We start from the raw sequence: 20,675 nt of genomic DNA, 5'->3' as shown, positions 1-20,675 counted from the left end.
AGCCAAAAAATTGGCATGGCAATGTTTCTAAAACGGGACACATTTGGACCACAAGGCTTTTTCAGTAGATGAAGGGGATGTTACGTATGCAGACCATTTTCAGTCTAAACTCAATTTTGACAAAATATGTACAGAAGTTACTGCACTTCGTCTTTGTACGGCAGAATAGGCATTTCCCAGAGCAACATGATGAGTAACAGGGCCATAGAGATAGAAAATAACACTAGAGGTGACCCCGCCCTCCTTTTTACGGCAATCTGTAGCGGCCATTATCTGTAGGTAGATCAGAGAAATGGAAATTAACGGAGAACGAGGCTCACCTCTGTCAAAAATGGCCTAATCATGTGAAAATGTCCATCAACCCACTATACAAGGACAATAGTTGAAGTGTGTTGCTCTTCATAAAAGATATTATTTGATTTTTAAATGTATTTTATCGACTCATATGATTTAAGTAGATATTTAGCCTGACATTTCAAATCTGGTCTTTGATTAATGTGTTACTTCATATTCACACAGTTTTAGTCAATTTTTTGTCAGGGGTGGGCGTGTTCTCCATTGACTTGCATTGCCTGAAGGTACCTACACTACCTACGGAAGTTGGGAAGCTCCATCTGCCATTTCCCAGTGCTGTCGCAAATTGCTGTGTCACCTCTAGTGTTATTTTCTACCTCTATGAACAGGGCTCCCTGTTCAGGGTGGTCACCCCAATTCAACACTGCCTACCTTTCTTGCCCTTGTTGTCAGGGCCTTTCACAATCCCACTCCCATGATCCTTTGCAGTTGACGTGCCCCTCGATACATAACTGGGGGGCTCAAACTCACGGTAGCCATTCTTCTCCTCACAGTAGCCAACCGAGTTCTCTACCCGGCCACTTCCTGGTTGTGAGCCGTCATGTGATTGGCTGACGGGCATAGACGCAACCCAGCCATTGGACAGATGAGGGAGGGGGGAGGGCGAAGGGGAGGAGTCTGGGGGGGATGAGACGGACAGGCCATGGGAGTAGGAGTGGCCATTGGACAGGTGAGAAGGGGGGATGCACACACCTGGGAGAGGGAGAGATAGGATGGAGAGACACAGAGAGAGATGAGGGGAAGATGGTATGGAGTACAGCACATGAGTATGAATAAATGTCTGTGACATGCATGCATGATGATGCTCGTATGTGTACTGCAATGTAGGGCTGGGACTAATCGTGACTAATCGACTATAAAAATTAGTCGACAAGAATTTTCATAGTCGACTAATGGTTTCATTTAAATCAATGCTTTTTTACTTACTTTTCTAATGCCTTATTACTTTATTGAAACCTAAAATTGCCCAGCACGTATGAATTGGATGTTGTACCTCGGAGTAAATAAGCTACTATCATGATTAAAAGCTCATTGTGAGCTCAGGGACCTGATTTCAACAGTTTCTTTCTTTTGTCCCCAATTTCCTTGAAGATTAAAGTGCTAGAATACTTGAAAAATGAATCGTTAGACTAATCGACTATTCGAAGAAAATAGTTGATAGATTAATCGGGAGAAAAATAATCGTTTAGGACAGCCCTACTGCAATGCATCAGGTCAACGATGTTTTAGTAGTAGCACACGGCAGGGTGGTGCAACCATAGCTAATGCCAGCATTGTACGGAATAAATGTTTTTTGTTTTGTTTTTAGTAGATCATCTAAGAAGCATATTCATTGGTTGTGCTTGTCAATTAATTACCAATTAATTACTTTCATTACCAATTAATTACTTTATGGGCATTAGCAGTGGTTGCATCACCTAACGTCTGCTACTGCTAAAATAACATTACTGACCTGTATGCCATGAGAGCATTTCATACTGGGTAGGATACACAAAGGATAGTATGATATGTAAGGCCAGGAATGTGGTCTATTCAGTACATGAATAGAATGATACCTTACTGGTTTTGTGTGCGGCTTGTTCTGAGTGTTGTTGGGTTATTATTTTCAATCAACTATTCAACAACATTTTGTCAAGTGTGTGTGTGTGTGTGTGTGTGTGTGTGTGTGTGTGTGTGTGTGTGTGTGTGTGTGTGTGTGTGTGTGTGTGTGTGTGTGTGTGTGTGTGTGTGTGTGTGTGTGCATTTCCCTCACCTCTGGTCTCAGGGGGCAGGTGTGAGTAATTGTTCCCCACCGGTATGGAGGTGCTGATGATGGTGGCGGAGATGTTTTTGGCGCCCTCCAGTGGCCGCAGGGGTGAACTGTGCGGCTGCTTAGGCAACTGCTGTGGGGACTGCTGCTGCTGTGGAGACTGTTGTTGCAGTGGAGACGACTGTTGCTGCTGGAGATGCTCCTGATGTCTGTGGTGGTGATGATGATGCTGATGAGGATGATGATGGGACTTCTGACTGCTGCTGCTGCTGCCTGTGCGCCCCTGCAGGGCGGAGTCGCAGGAGTCGGAGTTGTCGGGGTCCTCCCCGAGGGAGCAGGGGCGCGAGCAGAAGATCAGCCCCCCCTTGGGGAGGAAGGGGCGCCCCAGCAGCGGCAGACGGCAGCGGGCGCAGCAGAAGCAGGCCTCCGAAGCGTGCCAGTGCTGGCCCTCATACGTCATCTGGCCCTGGTCTATACCTGTGGAGGAGGAGGAGGGAGGGAGAGAGATGGAGCAGACATGAGTGTGTGTGTGTGTGTGTGTGTGTGTGTGTGTGTGTGTGTGTGTGTGTGTGTGTGTGTGTGTGTGTGTGTGTGTGTGTGTGTGTGTGTGTGTGTTGAGTATGTGTGCGTGTGTGTGTGCGTGTGTGTGTGTTGAGTATGACTGTGTGTGTACCCGTGTGTGTGTTTAATGTGCTGCGATCCAAATAAAAAACTGTGTGTGTGTGTGTGTGTGTGTGTGTGTGTGTGTGTGTGTGTGTGTGTGTGTGTGTGTGTTTGTGTGTGTGTGTGTGTATTCATACCTATGTGCTCTCCGCAGGTGTCGCAGTATTCTGCGTACAGGGCTTCGTAACAGGTGCAACAGTGTGTGTGTGTGTGTGTGTGTGTGTGTGTGTGTGTGTGTGTGTGTGTGTAGTACAGCATGTGTGTGTGAGTATTCTTCATACCTATGTGCTCTCCGCACGTATCGCAGTATTCTGCATACAGGGCTTCGTAGCAGGTGCAACAGTATGGTGTGTGTGTGTGTGTGTGTGTGTGTGTGTGTGTGTGTGTGTGTGTGTGTGTGTGTGTGTGTGTGTGTGTGTGTGTGTGTGTGTGTGTGTGTGTGTGTGTGTGTGTATTCAAACCTATGTGTTCTCCGCATGTGTCGCAGTATTCTGCATAGAGGGCTTCGTAGCAGGTGCAACAGTAGGGTCTGCTCTCCCTCATGATGTAGCGTTGGCCTCCCAGAGCGCACTCACACTCGAAACAACAGAAGTGCTTCATGTGCCAGTGGCGGCCCTCCGCCTCCGTGCACTCATCAGCCAGGATGATCTAGAAGGAGATACACACACACACACACACACACACACACACACACACACACACACACACACACACACACACACACACACACACACACACACACACACACACACACACACACACACACACACACACACACACACACACACACACACACACACACAATAAACATTAACACACTCATCAGTCAGGATGATCTATAAAGAGACACACACACACACACACACACACACACACACACAGTTAACATTAACACTCATCCGCCAGGATGATCTATAAGGAGATACACATTAATTAGCATGAATACACACCAGCATACAGCACACATACACTCACTGTCCCGACCACTTGATAAGGTACACCTTGGACATTATGATATGGATATTAACATGGATGAATACCAGCATACAGTACACATTAACACTCATCCGCCAGGATGATCTATAAAGGATACACACATGAAAATTCAATATATATATATATATACTATAGGTATTAAAGTGATACTGTCCCATTTTTGACAATAAGCTCATATTAAACCTCCCCTTGAGTTAAATAGTTGAGTTTTACCTTTCTCCTGTACTTTCAACCGTTCTCTGGGTACGGCAATGCAAATTTTACCTCCAAGCTAGCAGTTAACATTGAGTCCTATGAGACCAGCTGGCGGCTAACTGCTAACTGTTAACTGCTAGCTTGGAGGTAAAATTTGCACTGCCATACCCAGAGAACGGTTGAAAGTATAGGACAAGGGTAAAACCCTATTATTTAAGTCAAGGGGTGGTGTAAAATAAGCTGGTTTCCAAAAATGGGACAGTATCACTTTAAGGCCCTACCGCAGCTTAATGGTAGGGCACTCATCTACTATGAGACCGACCCGCGTTCTGGCCCGGGTCCTTTGCCGACCCTTCCCTGTCTCACTCTCCCATACATTTCCTGTCTCTCTCTCAAACTGTCCTGTCATATATATATATATATATTTAAATATATATATATTTAGGGTCTTTTTAAGCCCCTTATTGACAGAACAGTATTACATGGTGAGAGAGCGGGAGACAGACAGAAAGACAGGCAGACAGACACCAAACACGCATGCGCACACACACACACGCACGCACGCATGCACGCACACACACACACGTGAAGGTGATTGTATTGATTTTTGCATTCAACAGTGTCATGAATGTGGTCCCTGACTCCTGTGTCACCTTGTGTGTATTGGCATTAGTGTCGTATTCTGCCCTACAATGTCAGAACAGTATAATTCGAAATGGCAAACTGAGAAAAAAGGCTTTAAAGTTTCCTTTCTGGCCACGCAACTGTGTTGGAGGTAAAGTGGTGATGACACTTCCATATAATACTTTTTTATGGTGGAAATTTATGCACACAAGAAAAAAGCAAAAAACTCAACATTCTCATTACTTTTTAGCTGAAAAATCATTATACTGCGTTCTGTTGTGGTATTACTGTCTACACCAAAACCACGGTGTCAATGGAGAAGTGCAGTATATTGCGCGTTATGCTGCGTTCTTGGCTAGTACGACGTAACCTCCTAACACAAAAAAGTGCGGTACAATAGTTTTTTATCGTTTTTTTCTGAAACAGGACCAAGTTGGACCAAAAATATTTTACACAAGAAAAAGAAGATATTTTAAAGCCAACTTCCGGTCTAAACCCATTTTCGACCATTTTCTAAATACTGCGTTCTGAAATTGTAGGGCAGTATTGTTGTGCGGCCCTGTTTGCAGAAGAGCAGAGCACAGTGTAGCGGAGTAAAGGGGATTACAACTAAGAGTTGAGAGGGAGTACAAGAGAGAGACGTTAAGAGATCAGGTCAAACAGAGTTCACTTGTGTATGTGTGTGTGTGAGAGAGATAGTCAAAGTGAGTCAGAGTGTGTGTGTGTGTGTGTGTGTGTGTGTGTGTGTGTGTGTGTGTGTGTGTGTGTGTGTGTGTGTGTGTGTGTGTGTGTGTGTGTGTGTGTGTGTGTGTGTGTGTGTGTGTTGCGCAAGTGGCACCCCAAGCCACCTCTGCTGTGCTGCTGTTGTTTCACCCTCAGGATTATGAGTTTCAACCAGAGATCGTAAATCTAATGTACTCTCAATGGTTTCAACACAACACCACCACAACCCATCAACCCCCCCCCCACACCCACACACACACACACACACACACACACACACACACACACACATACACATACACATACACATACACATACACATACACACACACTCACTCACTCACTCACTCACTCACTCACTCACTCACTCACTCACTCACTCACTCACTCACTCACTCACTCACTCACTCCCCCACCCCCCTCTCTACCACGCCAGTGGCCCTGGTTACTAGACGGCATTTACCCACACGTTACGTACACTCCCCTCCCCCCACACCCCCTCTCTTCCTCGCCAGTGGCCCAGTCACCACCCTGTGCCAGCCTGTCTGATCTGGGCAGAGGTGATGTAATCCAGGATTACCAGTGGAGCTCACAGCGGGCACTGCACTGGGCAGGGCATAGCAGAGCCAGAGATTCTTTAAGTATATAGAGATATGCCAATGTAATAGGTTGCTATGGGCACCTAACATGACCAGGTTCCGGTCTGCCTAAAGGGGCGTGTTATAATACTCCTAGCATTGAATAGAACAGTCCTTAGGTCTGCCTAAAGGGGGATTTCCCCGTCCTCCCCCTTGCAATAATAGAACCAGGAAACAATGGGCCAATGGAACCTCTCTCTCTCTCTCTACTCTCTCTGGCAGAGCTGGTGGGTCGTGCCACAGGGACAAGCGGATGGACTGGCAGGCAAGGGGGGTAAAGGTGGTGTTGCTGGTGGGTGGCAAAGGGGGTGTTTGAAGGAAAAGATAAAAGCCCGCAACAGTGTTGTTCGATGTTCAAAAACGTAAAAAAAAAAAAAAATGTTTGTGTGTCAGGGCTGATGGGGGTGGGAGGAGGGCTGGGTGTGCATTGAAATCCATTAATATTTTATTTCAAAAGTAAAACTCTGTTATCTATCTGTCATGGGGACAAAGATTTCCAGCAGTCCCACTGGGTGGGCTGGCAGTGAGACTTGGTGGCGTGGGTACCGTACTGGGTGGGCTGGCAGTGAGACTTGGTGGCGTGGGTACCGTACTACTGAGTGCCAGTGTTTGGTGCCGGGGCCGGGTGGTGCCATCAGAGAATCTGTAGTAGCCAATAGGGCTGGGTAAAATAATCGATTTAATCGATAATCGATCATTTTCATTTAAAATTTACATAATCGATTCACAGGGCACAAAATCGATTTTTAGGTTATTTTTCTTTTTGTTCTTTTTGTTTAATTTAGGTCTATGGAAAATACCCAGTAGGTATTAGTCAATTAGGCCTAGGCCTACTTATTACAAATTAGCAATCTGTTAACACTGTCAAGCCACAGCCCTTTGACATTTTTATATAAAAATAGGCAACAGCATCTTTTGGGGGAAATCCTGGCACCAAGAAAGGAACAGATTGAATCGATTCGGATTGAATCGAATCGAATCTAATTTAATCGTGAGCACGGCTGCGATACCCAGCCCTAGTAGCCAATGACAAGGGTCACTTTCCTCTCAGTTCTCTTCTGATTGGTCCAGCACCTGTGCTACTGATGTGTGCACATACTCTGGCTTTTTTAAATTGGCAAAAAGGGTGTGTCAGGACTGACAGGGTGTGGGGTGATGGGGCTGGGGGAGGGTTGGGTGTGCTTTGAAGTCTATTAATACTATTTCAAAAATAAAACTCTGTTATCTTTCATGGGGCCAAAGATTTCCAGCAGTCCCTATGGGTGGGCTGGCAGTGAGACTTAGTGGTGACGCGAGTACCGTACTGGGTGCCAATGTTTGATTGGTGAGAGATGTCAAACGTAAAAGTGAAAAAAGAAACACAGTTTCCTTCCAATTAGGGCTGTCCTAAACGATTATTTTTCTCCCGATTAATCTATCAACTATTTTTTTTTCGAATAGTCGATTAGTCAAACGATTAATTTTACAAGTATTCTAGCACTTTAATCTTCAAGGAAATTGAGAAAGAAAATAAAGAAACCGTTAAAATGAGGTCCCTGAGCTCACAATGAGCTTTAAATCATGACGGTAGCTTATTTACTCCGAGATACAACGTCCAATTCATATGTGTTGGGAAATTTTAGGTCTCAATAAAGTAATAAAGCATTAGTAAAGTAAGTAAAAAAGCATTGAATTAAATGAAACAATCAGTCAACTATGAAAATTCTTGTCGACTAATTTTCATAGTCGATTAGTCACGATTAGTCGATTAATCGTCCCAGCCCTACTTCCAATACAGTTTTTAGTGTTTTTCAGTAACAATACATTCTATCCCATTAGGTACAATGGAGTAAATGGTGTAACATGCATGTAATATAATGTGCTAGTGTGCTTACAACATGAATTTACTTTTACTTTGACACCTCTGAGTATTGGGAGGAAGAGGTGTGGTGGAGGTTTGGGACGGAAGGGGAAGGAAGGTGTGTAGGGGGGCGACAGTGGAAAGCAGGACGGGGTGTGGTGGCTCATGTGATCATTAGGTCCAAATTTAATGACCCGTCTCTTGGCGCCAGGGGACTTGCATCCTGTTAACCATCTTGTTTGCCTTTGTCTATCTGTGTGTGCATGCGTGTGTGTGAGCGTGAGTATGTGTGCGTGTATCCTTGAATATGTATGTTTAACTGCTGCCCCGGGGGCATCTTCTGTAAACTCGAAAGCTCAGCGTTATTTATTTTTGACGACGTTCCTTGCTGTCTTAAAATACAGCTCCATTGTTTTCTAGATAACTCCACTCATCTCTCTCTCTCTCTATCTCTCTCTATCTCTCTCTATCTCTCTCTATCTCTCTCTATCTCTCTCTCTCTCTCTCTATCTCTCTCTATCTCTCTCTATCTCTCTCTCTCTCTCTGCCTGTGAGAGGTGGTAGGGGGCGATGACCCTCCATGCAAGGAAAAGGAAAACAGGATGTGAACAGTGTTGTGTTGACGTTCACACTTAAACTGAAGAACCACCTCCGCCATAGCTGAACCACCTCCACTCTAGCTGAACCACCTACGCTATACAGTATCTGAACCACCTCCACTACATCTGAACCACCTCCTCTCTATCTGAACCACCTCCGCTATACCACCTCCACTACATCTGAACCACCTCCACTACATCTGAACCACCTCCACTACATCTGAACCACCTCCACTACATCTGAACCACCTCCACTACATCTGAACCACCTCCACTCTATCTGAACCACCTCCACTACATCTGAACCACCTCCACTACATCTGAACCACCTCCACTACATCTGAACCACCTCCACTCTATCTGAACCACCTCCACTACATCTGAACCACCTCCACTACATCTGAACCACCTCCACTACATCTGAACCACCTCCACTCTATCTGAACCACCTCCACTCTATCTGAACCACCTCCACTCTATCTGAACCACCTCCACTCTAGCTGAACCACCTCCACTACATCTGAACCACCTCCACTACATCTGAACCACCTCCACTACATCTGAACCACCTCCACTACATCTGAACCACCTCCACTCTATCTGAACCACCTCCCGCTATATCTGAACCACCTCCACTCTATCTGAACCACCTCCACTACATCTGTATGAATTCTTCTGGTGAATATGAACCACCTCCCTTTTGTATAAATTCCTCTGTTCACTGGTGAAAAATGAAAAAAGGTCGCACCAGAAACGCGTCTGTGTAATAAAGAAACCTATGCATGGTGCGACCTTTTTTCATTTTTACAATATTTTGGTCAGCACCCTTAAAAAGGAAGAGAAAAACTGTTGGGTGAGGCCTGCTCCAACCCTTATGATCTGTTCACTACTGGCCACCTCGGCCCAGCCGCGACTGTAACCGCTGGGCACTGGACTGCTATGCCGGCGAGGCGACCCGGGTTCGATTCCAGCCTGGGTCATTTGCCGATCTTTTCCCGTCTCTGTCTCTGTCCCCCAACTCGCTTCCTGTCTCTCCTCCACTGTCCTATCTCAAAAAATAAAGGCTATGAAGACTATTGTAGAGAGTTACTTGTGCACAATCCCTGGTGCTGAACAAAAAGATTACGTATTTTTTTAAAAAGGTTCGCACACTCCTTTGGATTTTTTTCTTCTTTAAGTTATTTTTTCTTCTTTTTATTCATTCATTCATTGGCAATGACGAGGAAGACCGAGAATCTGAGGAAGACCGAGAGGTCGAAACGTCATTGCCAATGAATGAATGAATAAAAAGTAGAAAAAATAACTTAAAGAAGAAAAAAATCCAAAGGAGTGTGCTACTACCGGTATATAGATGTGTAGAGGGGTCGAGAGAGAGAGAGAGAGAGAGAGAGAGAGAGAGAGAGAGAGAGAGAGAGAGAGAGAGAGAGAGAGAGAGAGAGAGAGAGGGAGACGCTTCACAAAATCTTTGCCTAACACGATTTCCCTCAGCTAAAACTGTACTTTTCACTGTTTCCCATGCTGAGAAAATCTCAGGCGCAGGAGTGTCAAAAGGTCACAGCGCCCAAAGCGGATAAGCCCAAATAACAGCCAAACATCCGTCTAGCCGCCTAGTGTTTCTAAACAGGGGCTCTTACAGGGGGTGTTGAGAAGGACACAGTTGAGAGGGGGGGGGGGGTCATTATTTTATTTTGTTTTTTAATACTAAGGGGGGCACTGGCAGGCTTCTGATAAGGTCACGGGGGTGTTGGGAGGCTTATGATGAGGACTAGGGGGCTCTTATTCTAAAAAGGTTGAGAATGACTGGTAGAGCCACTCATACGCTTGCTACACCATGACAGTCGCCCTGCACAGAGCAGACAGCAGGTGGCAGCAGAGAGGAGCTACTGTCTCAACTACAACACGGTTCAGACTTGTACTCTTATGTAATTACAATCCTAGTGGCATGATATTACATGGTTTCAACTTTGTAATATCATACTACTATTGCACTATTACTTACAAATTGCACAATTACTTCCTATCTACTTTCATTTGGAAGAGTATAGTACTTTTACTTCTACTTCATACCACTCTGACACTGTCCAGTGAACAACATATTGCTTGGTTGATAAGTTCATTTGTTTGGTCCATTCATAGTCTGACTAACTCTATCAACACTACCCTTTCAATGTAGCCTCGCGCGTTATCCTACGTACTTCCGCCAAGACACTTGGCTCTGCACGTCCCACGTCTGGTACCTGTCTTCTGTGGAGCGATGTTGACCAGTAGGATTTGCGCCGGTGTTCTGACAAACGGTCCTACATTGTAATTTTATCCTACGGTAGGATGTTCTGTCAGACATGTCTGTTAAACGGTCCTACATCGCCATAGATAGACGTCAGACATGTTTGTTCAACAACTTATGAGTTAAATCCTGATTTTTACGAAAATGTCCTTCCTGCTTCCTGCAATCGCGTCAGATCAGACGAAGTCCAGACCATGAATACGAAATAGAAATGGTAGTATTATGGGATGGTCAGGACCAGGCTACTTTCAATGACCCCTACACCTCTAATAACCTGCAACAGTATTGCAGAGACAAATCAACACCTGACGCAACCCCATTAACAAACCTTGATCTATACCAAACCCACACCAGAAAAAAACGAAACTTGGCAAGGTCAGTTGGTGGACTGTACCAACTGCTGTCCTATTCCTATCCAAGAAGGGTTCAATCCTATAACCCCTATAAAACATTTAATCACTAAATAGGTGGTGTCAATTGGGGTTTAGACTAGATCTTAGGGCTTAGGCTGAGAATAGGGATGTAGAGAGGAAATACCGGTATTTTGGTGCTACTTACTGACACATTTGGCTGTATCTCAAAGTCAAAGATCCTGGCCTTGCTAGGATGTGAAACGCCTGGTGATTGGATACTCTGCTCTGAGTTCATCAAAGAGCATCCAATCACTGGGCGTTTCACTTCACGTCCTACTAGCAAGGCCAGGATCCTTGACTTTGAGATACAGTGAATGATTGGGGTTTATGCGGGTATTGGGATAGTGTGACAACCCTCCTCACCTGACACAGGTGATGTTTAGTAATTATATTACTGTACTTTGGGGGGGGGGGGGGGGGTGTTCCTTATAGATAGTGTTCCCCCACTAATCTCCAGGAAGTGCTATTACAGATATCGGGCCCCACTTTCATCCCTGTAAAGTGGTGTTACAGAGATATACTGGCGTGCCCTTCCCCCCCTCCTCAAAGAATGGTGTTGACTGGGTGCTGTGGCACATTATGCTATAGCTGCCGTGGCTTGGTGGCTAAGGAGATGGGCTTTAGATCAGAGGGTTGCAGGTTTGAATCCCACCTTTTCCACTCGCTACTGTATCTCACTCCATGGCTGAAGTGGCCTGATTTTCATAGACTTTGTTTCAAAGGCCTGGTTAACCCGCCTCCCTTGGCTTGCTACTGGTTGAGGGATGTGCCAAAGTTTAGACCAAACATTTCTTAGCCCAATAGAATGTCTCTGCTTAAACCGTGTCACTGCCTTGAACTTGCCTCTACCCAGGACGGTTGGAAATGCTCAGTTGATTGGTTCCAGACAAAGTGGGTGGAGTTCCCACTGTAGCGGGATTGAGCAAGCTCCTGGCCCTACTGTGTGTAGCTGAGCCGAAGGCGTTGCGTCACCAGTAGGGCATAGCCCTGCTATGGCTGAACTGCCCTTGAGCGCATTTCTTGAGTGACAGCAGTTTCCAACAATCGGAAGTTGAAGAGTGCACAGCCAGGTGTGCGCAGACAGGTTATTGTTTACAAACGGGAAACCCATGTATCCCGTCTCTCTCTCTCTCTCTCTCTCTCCTCTCTCTCTCTCTCTCTCTCTCTCTCTGCCACTCTTTTCCTGTCATGATCGCCTCTGTCCTATCCTCAATAAAGACAGAAAACAAACCATGAAAACATGTGGTTGAGATACCACTCCCCTCCTAGCATTCCCCTGGGAGAAGTCTCAGATAGACTAGGCTATGTCCCAATTCCATTCCAAGGCATGTTACAGTCTATTACACACATGTGTGCAGACTCAGAGATAACACTTCTCTCACTTCTCTCACTTCGGCATTAACCCATTTTAGCCTGATGCTGCATATACGCTGTTTGACCTTTGGTGCCTGGAGCAACATATACAGTACAGTACGCTGTATTGAGGCTCTTGAGATTTGAGTTTTGTTTATTAAAATGTGGGTATGTTAGAGCTGAAAAAGACATTCTGATGCGACATCCACAGTAGACCTTGCCATCACACACACACAAACACCTTGCCATCACACATACACAGTCTCTCTCTCTCTCTCTCTCTCTCTCTCTCTCTCTCTCTCTCTCTCTCTCTCTCTCTCTCTCTCTCTCTCTCTCTCTCTCTCTCTCTCCTCTCTCTCTCTCTCTCTCTCTCTCTCTCTCTCTCTCTCTCTCTCTCTCTCTCTCTCTCTAACAGACCTCGTCGCACACACACGCACACACCCTCCCCCACACACACACTCCCCTCCTCACCTCATCGCAGGCCTGGCATCGTGGTTTGACCCTCTCTGCGTGGTGGCGTCCGCAGTAGATCTTGCCGTCCTGGTAGAAGTAGATGAGGTCCACGAGCAGCTCGCTACAGGTGGCACACTGGAAGCACTGCGGGTGCCAACAGGTGCCGTGCCCCGCACGACTGGCAAACACCGCGATGTCACCGCCACGGATCTGCCGGCCACACTGAGGGAGAAATGGACAGAGAAAGAGAGAGAGAGAGAGAGAGAGAGAGAAAGGGAAATGTCATTTCACACAAACAGGGCGAGGTCTGATGAAGGCCAGGCGGCTGAAACCGGTCGGCATTTTTAACATGTTTACCCCGATCTAAAATAAAGGGTTTTTAGCACTTCAACTACCTTGACTCAAAGGAGAGTGCTTTGGATACAGTTCATAAGTCTGTTAATCCCTAAAAGGATGCACCCCTTCAACCTGGAGAAAAGACTATAGAGCGCTCTCTATTCTTTCCTTTTGCAATTGAGTTATACAGTCATGTTGAGATTAGAGCAGGGGTGTCAAACTCATCTTGGTCCGGGGGCCGCATACAACCCATGTGGACCTCAAGCGGGCCGCATTAGTAACATCATCGCAAAAAAACAAAAAAAAACGTAAAGCAGAGGATTAGTGTTCAGTACTATCACGTTTTAAGTGTGTTGAATGTGTAGAAAGCAATGCAATACTGATAATCCTATGCAAAATGTCCTTGACTTCATTCATTCATTGGCAACCGTCAATTAATTAAATATGGGACAGTTCATTTTGGCAGGGGGCCTGGGGGTTTTCCCCCAGAAAATTTTGTATTTCTTCTATGTAATTTCCTGCATTTTCACGCATTCTAACATCCCGTTTCCAGTTTGAGCTTAATAGGAACCAATACAAATCCAATTATATTTATTATTTAATTACAACCAATACCAATACAATACGAATAAGAAGTATTAACATTTTATCTCTATATATGAGGTCTATAATATCAAATGCCTGTTACAGTACAAATTCACTATTTATAATAGAAGTGTGATGTGCACTTCACTACATATATACAGTGCAACAGAGGGACCATTGGGTTAATGTCATACAGGTCTCGATTTTGCCCCGAGGGCCGTGATTGCGCATTTTGGTTATTTCATTAAAGAAAAAAAAAACAAACAAAAAAACAATTAAAAAAAAAAAAAAAATTACATCCGGGCCGGATGGAACCCTCGGATGGGGCCCGCGGGCCGTATGTTTGACACCCCTGGATTAGAGAGTAACTAAGTGAAAGAAAAAAAAATAATGTACACAATTGAAAACACCTATCCACACTACAGTCTCAGCCAGCCAGCCAGAATATTACACATTTATTTTTATTTACACACAGAATTTGTAAAAAAAAATTGGTCATCGTGCATTTCAATTTAAAACACCCTCAGATTGGGACAGCCTTCCCTCATCACTTATTGTAGGTCTCCTACTTCCCTTCATATTTTCAGATCTTCTTTAAAGGGACACTGTGTGAGATTTGTAGTTGTTTATTTCCATAATTCATGCTACCCATTCACTATTGTTACCTTTTTCATGAATACTTACCACCACCATCAAATTTTAAGTATTCATTATGACTGGAAAAATTGCACTTTTCATACATGAAAAGGGGGATCTTCTCCATGGTCCGCCATTTTGAATGTCCAAAAATAACCATTTTTAGCTGCAAAAATGACTGCACTAGAACCATACTAGAAAATATTTGTTACTTTCATGTAAAGATCAAATTTGGCAATAGGCAGCTCAATTTCAATAAGCAGCATAGTTGCAGTACCTTTTTTGACCATTTCCTGCACAGTGTCCCTTTAATGACTCACTCTCCAACATCCTGCTCTTATTATAAAGTGTTACCCTAGTGCCCAGCCAGGTTTGCGTGCAACCGGGGCCTGAAGGGGTGTTTTTGCTTGGGTAACAATATAGCATCATGTAGTGTGATGGATGTGTTTATTCTGGCAAGCTTCATTTGCAGCACTTGTAAGGGGATAGCTCAGTCAATACAACACATACTGTACACACACACACATGCTTACACACAAGCATCTCTCACATACACATGCACGCACCCACGCACGCACGCAGGCACGCAGGCACGCAGGCACGCACACACACACACACACACGCACACACACCTCTTCCCCTTACAATACCTGTTGGCATATGGCTCCGGTCATCGTGACGGGGAAGAGTCTGACGTTGCCTCTGCCCAGGTTCTCTCACGCACGCGTGCACGCACGCGCGCACGCACGCAGGCATGCACGCAGGCACGCACACAGGCACGCATGCAGGCACGTACACAGGCACGCACACACCACCATATCTCTCTCTCTCTCTCTCTCTCTCTCTCTCTCTCTCTCTCTCTCTCTCTCTCGGCATATGGCTCCGGTCATGGTGACGGGGAAGAGTCTGACGTTGCCTCTGCCCAGGTTCTCTCTCTCTCTCACACACACACACACACACACACACACACACACACACCTCTCTCTCACACACACCTCTCTCTTACCTGTTGGCATATGGCTCCGGTCATAGTGACGGGGAAGAGTCTGACGTTGCCTCTGCCCAGGTCCACACACACACACACACACACACACACACACCTCTCACACACACACCTCTCTCCTACCTGTTGGCATATGGCTCCGGTCATGGTTACGGGGAAGAGTCTGACGTTGCCTCTGCCCAGGTTCTCTCTCTCTCTCACACACACACACACACACACACACACACACACACACACACACACACACACACAGACAGACAGACAGACAGACAGACAGACAGACAGACAGACAGACAGACAGACAGACAGACAGACAGACAGACAGACAGACAGACAGACACACACACACACACACACACACACACACACACCTCTTTCTCTTACCTGTTGGCATATGGCTCCGGTCATAGTGACGGGGAAGAGTCTGACGTTGCCTCTGCCCAGGTCCACCCCCCCTCCCCACACACACACACACACACACACACCTCTCTCACACACACCTCTCTCTTACCTGTTGGCATATGGCTCCGGTCATAGTGACGGGGAAGAGTCTGACGTTGCCTCTGCCCAGGTTCTCTCTCTTCCGCTGCTGACTAAACACCCTCAGCTCTTTCTTCTCATCCTCAGCCAGAGAGTTGCAGTACGCCGGCTACAACACACACACACACGATTACACACACACACACACACACACATTAATTAACATGAACAGACACACAGATGAAGGAGCACACAGCATACCAGCTGCAACACGCACACACACGCACGCACGCACACACACACACACACACACACACTAATAGACATGAACACAGACACACACGCATGCAACACACACACACACACACACACACACACACACACACACACACACACACACACACACACACACACACACACACACACACACACACACACACACACACACACACACACACACACACACACACACACACACACACACACACACACACACACACACACACACACACACCTGTACATACTAAATACACATTTTAATAAACATGAGTGCACACGCGCGCACACACACACACACACAAATAATATTAATAAACATGATCAAACAGACAACCATGAATAAACACATTAATATTCATGAACACACACTGAGCACTCTAAGCTCTTTCTTATCCTTAGCCAGCAAATTACAGCACAGAATAAAACAAATTCATGCAGAGCACACACACGTGCACGAACACACACATGCACACACGCAGGCACTCACGCACAACTGTACACACAGATACACCTAACTACAAAAATGATATGCATACAGAAAATAAACACAAATATACTCAGACACATCAAACACACAGATTAACATGAATACAAATCAGCACACACAGCACACACACAAAAGCCACAGAATATGTGAGAAAAATACTAAGCAAAAAGCTGAAACGTCTCATTTTTCACACAGAGTCTCATTTTCCCAGAGTGCTGTATCTGGGTTGGGTCCGGAACTGAACCCCCTTTTTGAAACAGCTGATGCCAAGAAAGCGTTAAGCTTCAGAAACAACTTCCTTCAAATCTCACGATATGGGCCCGTAATCTCCAGGAGTAGCTAAGCAAACATCAAAACCATCTGACTGAGGCATGACTATATGGGTTCCAGTGTTGCCAGATTGGGCGGTTTCTTATCCAATTGGCCTGCTTCCAACAGACTTTTGCAGGTAAAAATGGTCAAAAATGGCATTGGGCGGGTTTTTCTGTAGATTAATTGCCATAGGAATCAATGGAATTTAGTTCAAATTGGGTAGGATTTAGTGCTTCCAGGCGGGTTGTGAGCAAATTTTGGGGCTGGAAATCATCAGACTCATCTGGCAACCCAGCCTTCTTCTTATCGCAGATCACTTCGCTGACTCTTGCACAGCACACTGTTGCTTTAGCAACATTAGATACGGTACGGTGAGCCAATCTCTTCGTGTATACCTCGAACGGAGATGAAAACCACCGGTCTCTTTCTGGTGCCACTTACCGTATTTACCATATCGCACCGTAAGCAAACTAGCTCTCGCCTGGTTATCATATCAGCGTGTACTTTTTCAGAACGTGCGCTCAGCTCCCAAACTGATTTTACAAGGTCTTCGGGTGCGAGCGAACAGATCCGTACATTTTTTGTACAAAAGCATCACTCTCGAGTGTGATTCTTGTGTTTCATTTTATTGCGTTAGAATGGCAGACAGACGTCTTCTTCAGAGGCTTAGGCCGAAACGTCTGCCTGTCATGCTAACCCACTGAAATGAAATACAAGAATCACTCATATCAGAGTGTGTCACCTCAGGGGTGCCGTGGAAACGTGGCTGACAAATAAATTATGTGATATTATGCTAGTCAGTGGAGTCTTTCATCTGCCATTTATGCACAATGAAGTGAATATAGTGCCTTGACATTTTTCATGAATTGAAAGGGTGCCTCGCCTAAAAAAAGGTTGAGAAAAACACCGCTAACCCACTGAAATAAAATACAAGAATCACTCATATCAGAGCGTAAACAGAAGGGGCTTCGTAGTACAGTGTATGAATCAGGGATGTGAAGCTCGACCTTGCTAACGCTAATGTAGGCGAGAGGTGTTTGATTTCGCCCCCGACAGCAGGGCCGGCGCTAGACATAAGCAGAGGACGCAGAGGGGCTTAGGGCACCAACCAGTGCTTGGGGCCCCAGACACTTTGCCTCCAAAATTGGGGCCTCTTAAATTGAGAAACGTCATGAAAAAAATTGAATTACATAACAAAACATATTTATTAGTTTGTCAGTGGATTATTATTGTTATTTAATTATGAGGGGGGCCTCCTGGCCAGTTATGCTTAGGGACTCAAAACCTTAGCAGCGGGCCTGCCTGGTAGCGAATTGTAATGTGAGAGAGTTTAGCGTAAGGGAGGTAGGTGGGAGGTCACTCACCACCACCAGAATGGTGCGTCGAGGAGTGTGTGTGTGTGTGTGTGTGTGTGTGTGTGTGTGTGTGTGTGTGTGTGTGTGTGTGTGTGTGTGTGTGTGTGTGTGTGTGTGTGTGTGTGTGTGTGTGTGTGTGTGTGTGTGTGTGTGTGTGTGTGTGTGTGTGTGTGTGTGTGTGTGTGTGTGTGTGCGTGTCTGTGTGTGTAGGGGTATGGTGAGAAAGCGAGAAGGAATCATGTTCATATCTGTGTTTGAGGTGAGGTGCATCATGGGTACCAAACTCAGACGGTAGAGTTACGCTGTTACAAGATACTGTGGAGTATTACTGTACAAATATGCTGGCTCAGTCAAGATAATAGACTTACACCTACACAAGATACAGTACACACACACAAGAGCGCACACACACACACACACACACACACACACACACGGACACACACGCACACGGACACACACGCACACGGACACACACGCACACTATCTCCCACGCACACACACGCCCACACACGTATACATGTATACCCATACAAATCAACAAACCAGTGGTGTAGTCTACGTAGAACGCAGGTATACGCAAGGATTTCAGTATACCCACCTAGAATTGATTGATCCATTATTTAGAATGGCATAAATATATACAGTATACCCAAATCAAAAATTGCTCAAATATACAGTATACCCACCACAAAAAAGTAGACTACACCACTGCAACAAACATGTCTTGTACATTATAAATGCAATCAACCCTTCTAGGCCTTCTACGCCTTCACTTGCATACACAACCTGACGGAGACAAATACACACACAAGCACATACAAATACATATGCATTATGCACACAGACACACACATGACGCAAGCACACTTTCAATGCACACACACACACACTCATACACACAAGCACACCCTCACACACGCTCACACTTACGCGGTGGTGTTAGTTAGTGCTTACCTCACTGTCATGGGCAGGTAGTTGGTGAAGGAGTTGTTTAATGCGATACCGCTCCCCTGGGCTGTTCACGTAGGGCACACGGTCCTCTGGTATACAGCTGAAGTACTGATACACCTACACACACACGCATACGCACACACACACACACACACACACATGCATACGTACAGACACACACGCGCACACACACATACGTGCACGCGCGCACACACACACACACGCACACACAGACACAGACACACACACACACACACGCACATGAGGGGAAAAAAGATATGTCATGTTAACACATAGACGTCTTCATAGTAAATGTCACGTATGAATGTGGCCTATGCCATGCTGAGACGCTAACAAACACCCACCCAGCACTCTGACGGCTTTATTGGTGTCGTGATGGATAGCTGAACTCTGCCCCCCCCACTCACCTCACACACGGTACAGATACATTATACAGCATATACAGCATGGAGAAAGACATACCGTATGCAGTGGTTCCCAAACTGGGGGTTAGGGACCCCTATGGGGTCATGGAGGGTACTGAAGGGGGGTCGCGGACAAAAGGGACATTGCATAAAAACGGAAAATCGTCAGGTTAACAGCTAACATAATTCCATAATTTGGTTAGGAGGAACAGTATTCACTTGTGTGGCTAATAGATGTATTTGCTGTCCTGTGAATTTCTAGCAATATTAGCGAACAAACTATTCATGGAAAATCTTGTAATATCAATGGACAAAAAAGTGCCTGGTAGGTGGGCGAGGTTGTGAAAATATTCAAAAGCCCAAAAGGGGGTCTCTGCTTAAAAAGTTTGGGAACCACTGGGGTATGGTATCCACATGCATGCCTCAACACATGCATGTACATCAGTACTGTTTTAACCTTTAAACCTGGTTGCCTACTGATGACTGGCTGAATTCACTCACTCATTTGCTCTCTGTCTCACAGACACAGAATAAAATAAAATGTATTTGAAAGATAGATGTCAGCTAAACACAAATACACTGTTAAATAATATTTTTTATATTTTCCACTTTGTAGAAATTACCGTGCCATCTAAAAACATATACGCAGATATGCAGACATTTAATTTAATTAATTAAATAATTGCTGCCTTTCTTTCTCCCTCTCACACAAACACACCACACACGCTCACACACATGGAAACACACACATGGGCATGCGCGCGCGCACGCACACCCACACACACACAAGAGAAGAGAGCAGAGAAGACTGTTGTGCCAAAGGTCCAGGCAGGCATGGTGTTGGCCCATGGTGCCCAGAGCTGAGCTACAGCTGTAAGCCGTGTGTGTAAATGAAGAATATTTAAGTGGCTCTGAGTAACTCTACTCCACTCTACTCT

The 20,675-nt window shown here is 45.5% G+C and overlaps 1 protein-coding gene across 2 annotated transcripts in view; it reads right to left on the bottom strand.

The window, feature by feature from the left end:
• The window catches only part of prickle3 (prickle homolog 3), a 107,238-nt gene that overhangs the window by 3,949 nt on the left and 82,614 nt on the right, over positions 1 to 20,675 (bottom strand). The window contains exons 4-9 of one of the 2 annotated variants that reach the window (XM_063207919.1): positions 19,316 to 19,429; positions 15,957 to 16,094; positions 12,904 to 13,107; positions 3,229 to 3,415; positions 2,108 to 2,581; positions 727 to 1,047 (exon numbers count right to left, since the gene is read on the bottom strand). In XM_063207919.1, coding sequence (XP_063063989.1) covers positions 727 to 1,047; positions 2,108 to 2,581; positions 3,229 to 3,415; positions 12,904 to 13,107; positions 15,957 to 16,094; positions 19,316 to 19,429 — 1,438 coding nt within the window. Of the gene's footprint in view, positions 1 to 726; positions 1,048 to 2,107; positions 2,582 to 3,228; positions 3,416 to 12,903; positions 13,108 to 15,092; positions 15,155 to 15,956; positions 16,095 to 19,315; positions 19,430 to 20,675 lie in introns of those variants that run through there. The other variant, XM_063207918.1, reaches the window with a different exon arrangement.

This window comes from Engraulis encrasicolus, chromosome 10 (genome assembly GCF_034702125.1).
Source record: "Engraulis encrasicolus isolate BLACKSEA-1 chromosome 10, IST_EnEncr_1.0, whole genome shotgun sequence".
Lineage (NCBI taxonomy): Eukaryota > Metazoa > Chordata > Actinopteri > Clupeiformes > Engraulidae > Engraulis > Engraulis encrasicolus.
Note: the sequence above shows the minus strand (reverse complement) of the source record. Positions and strands in the feature narration are given on the sequence as shown.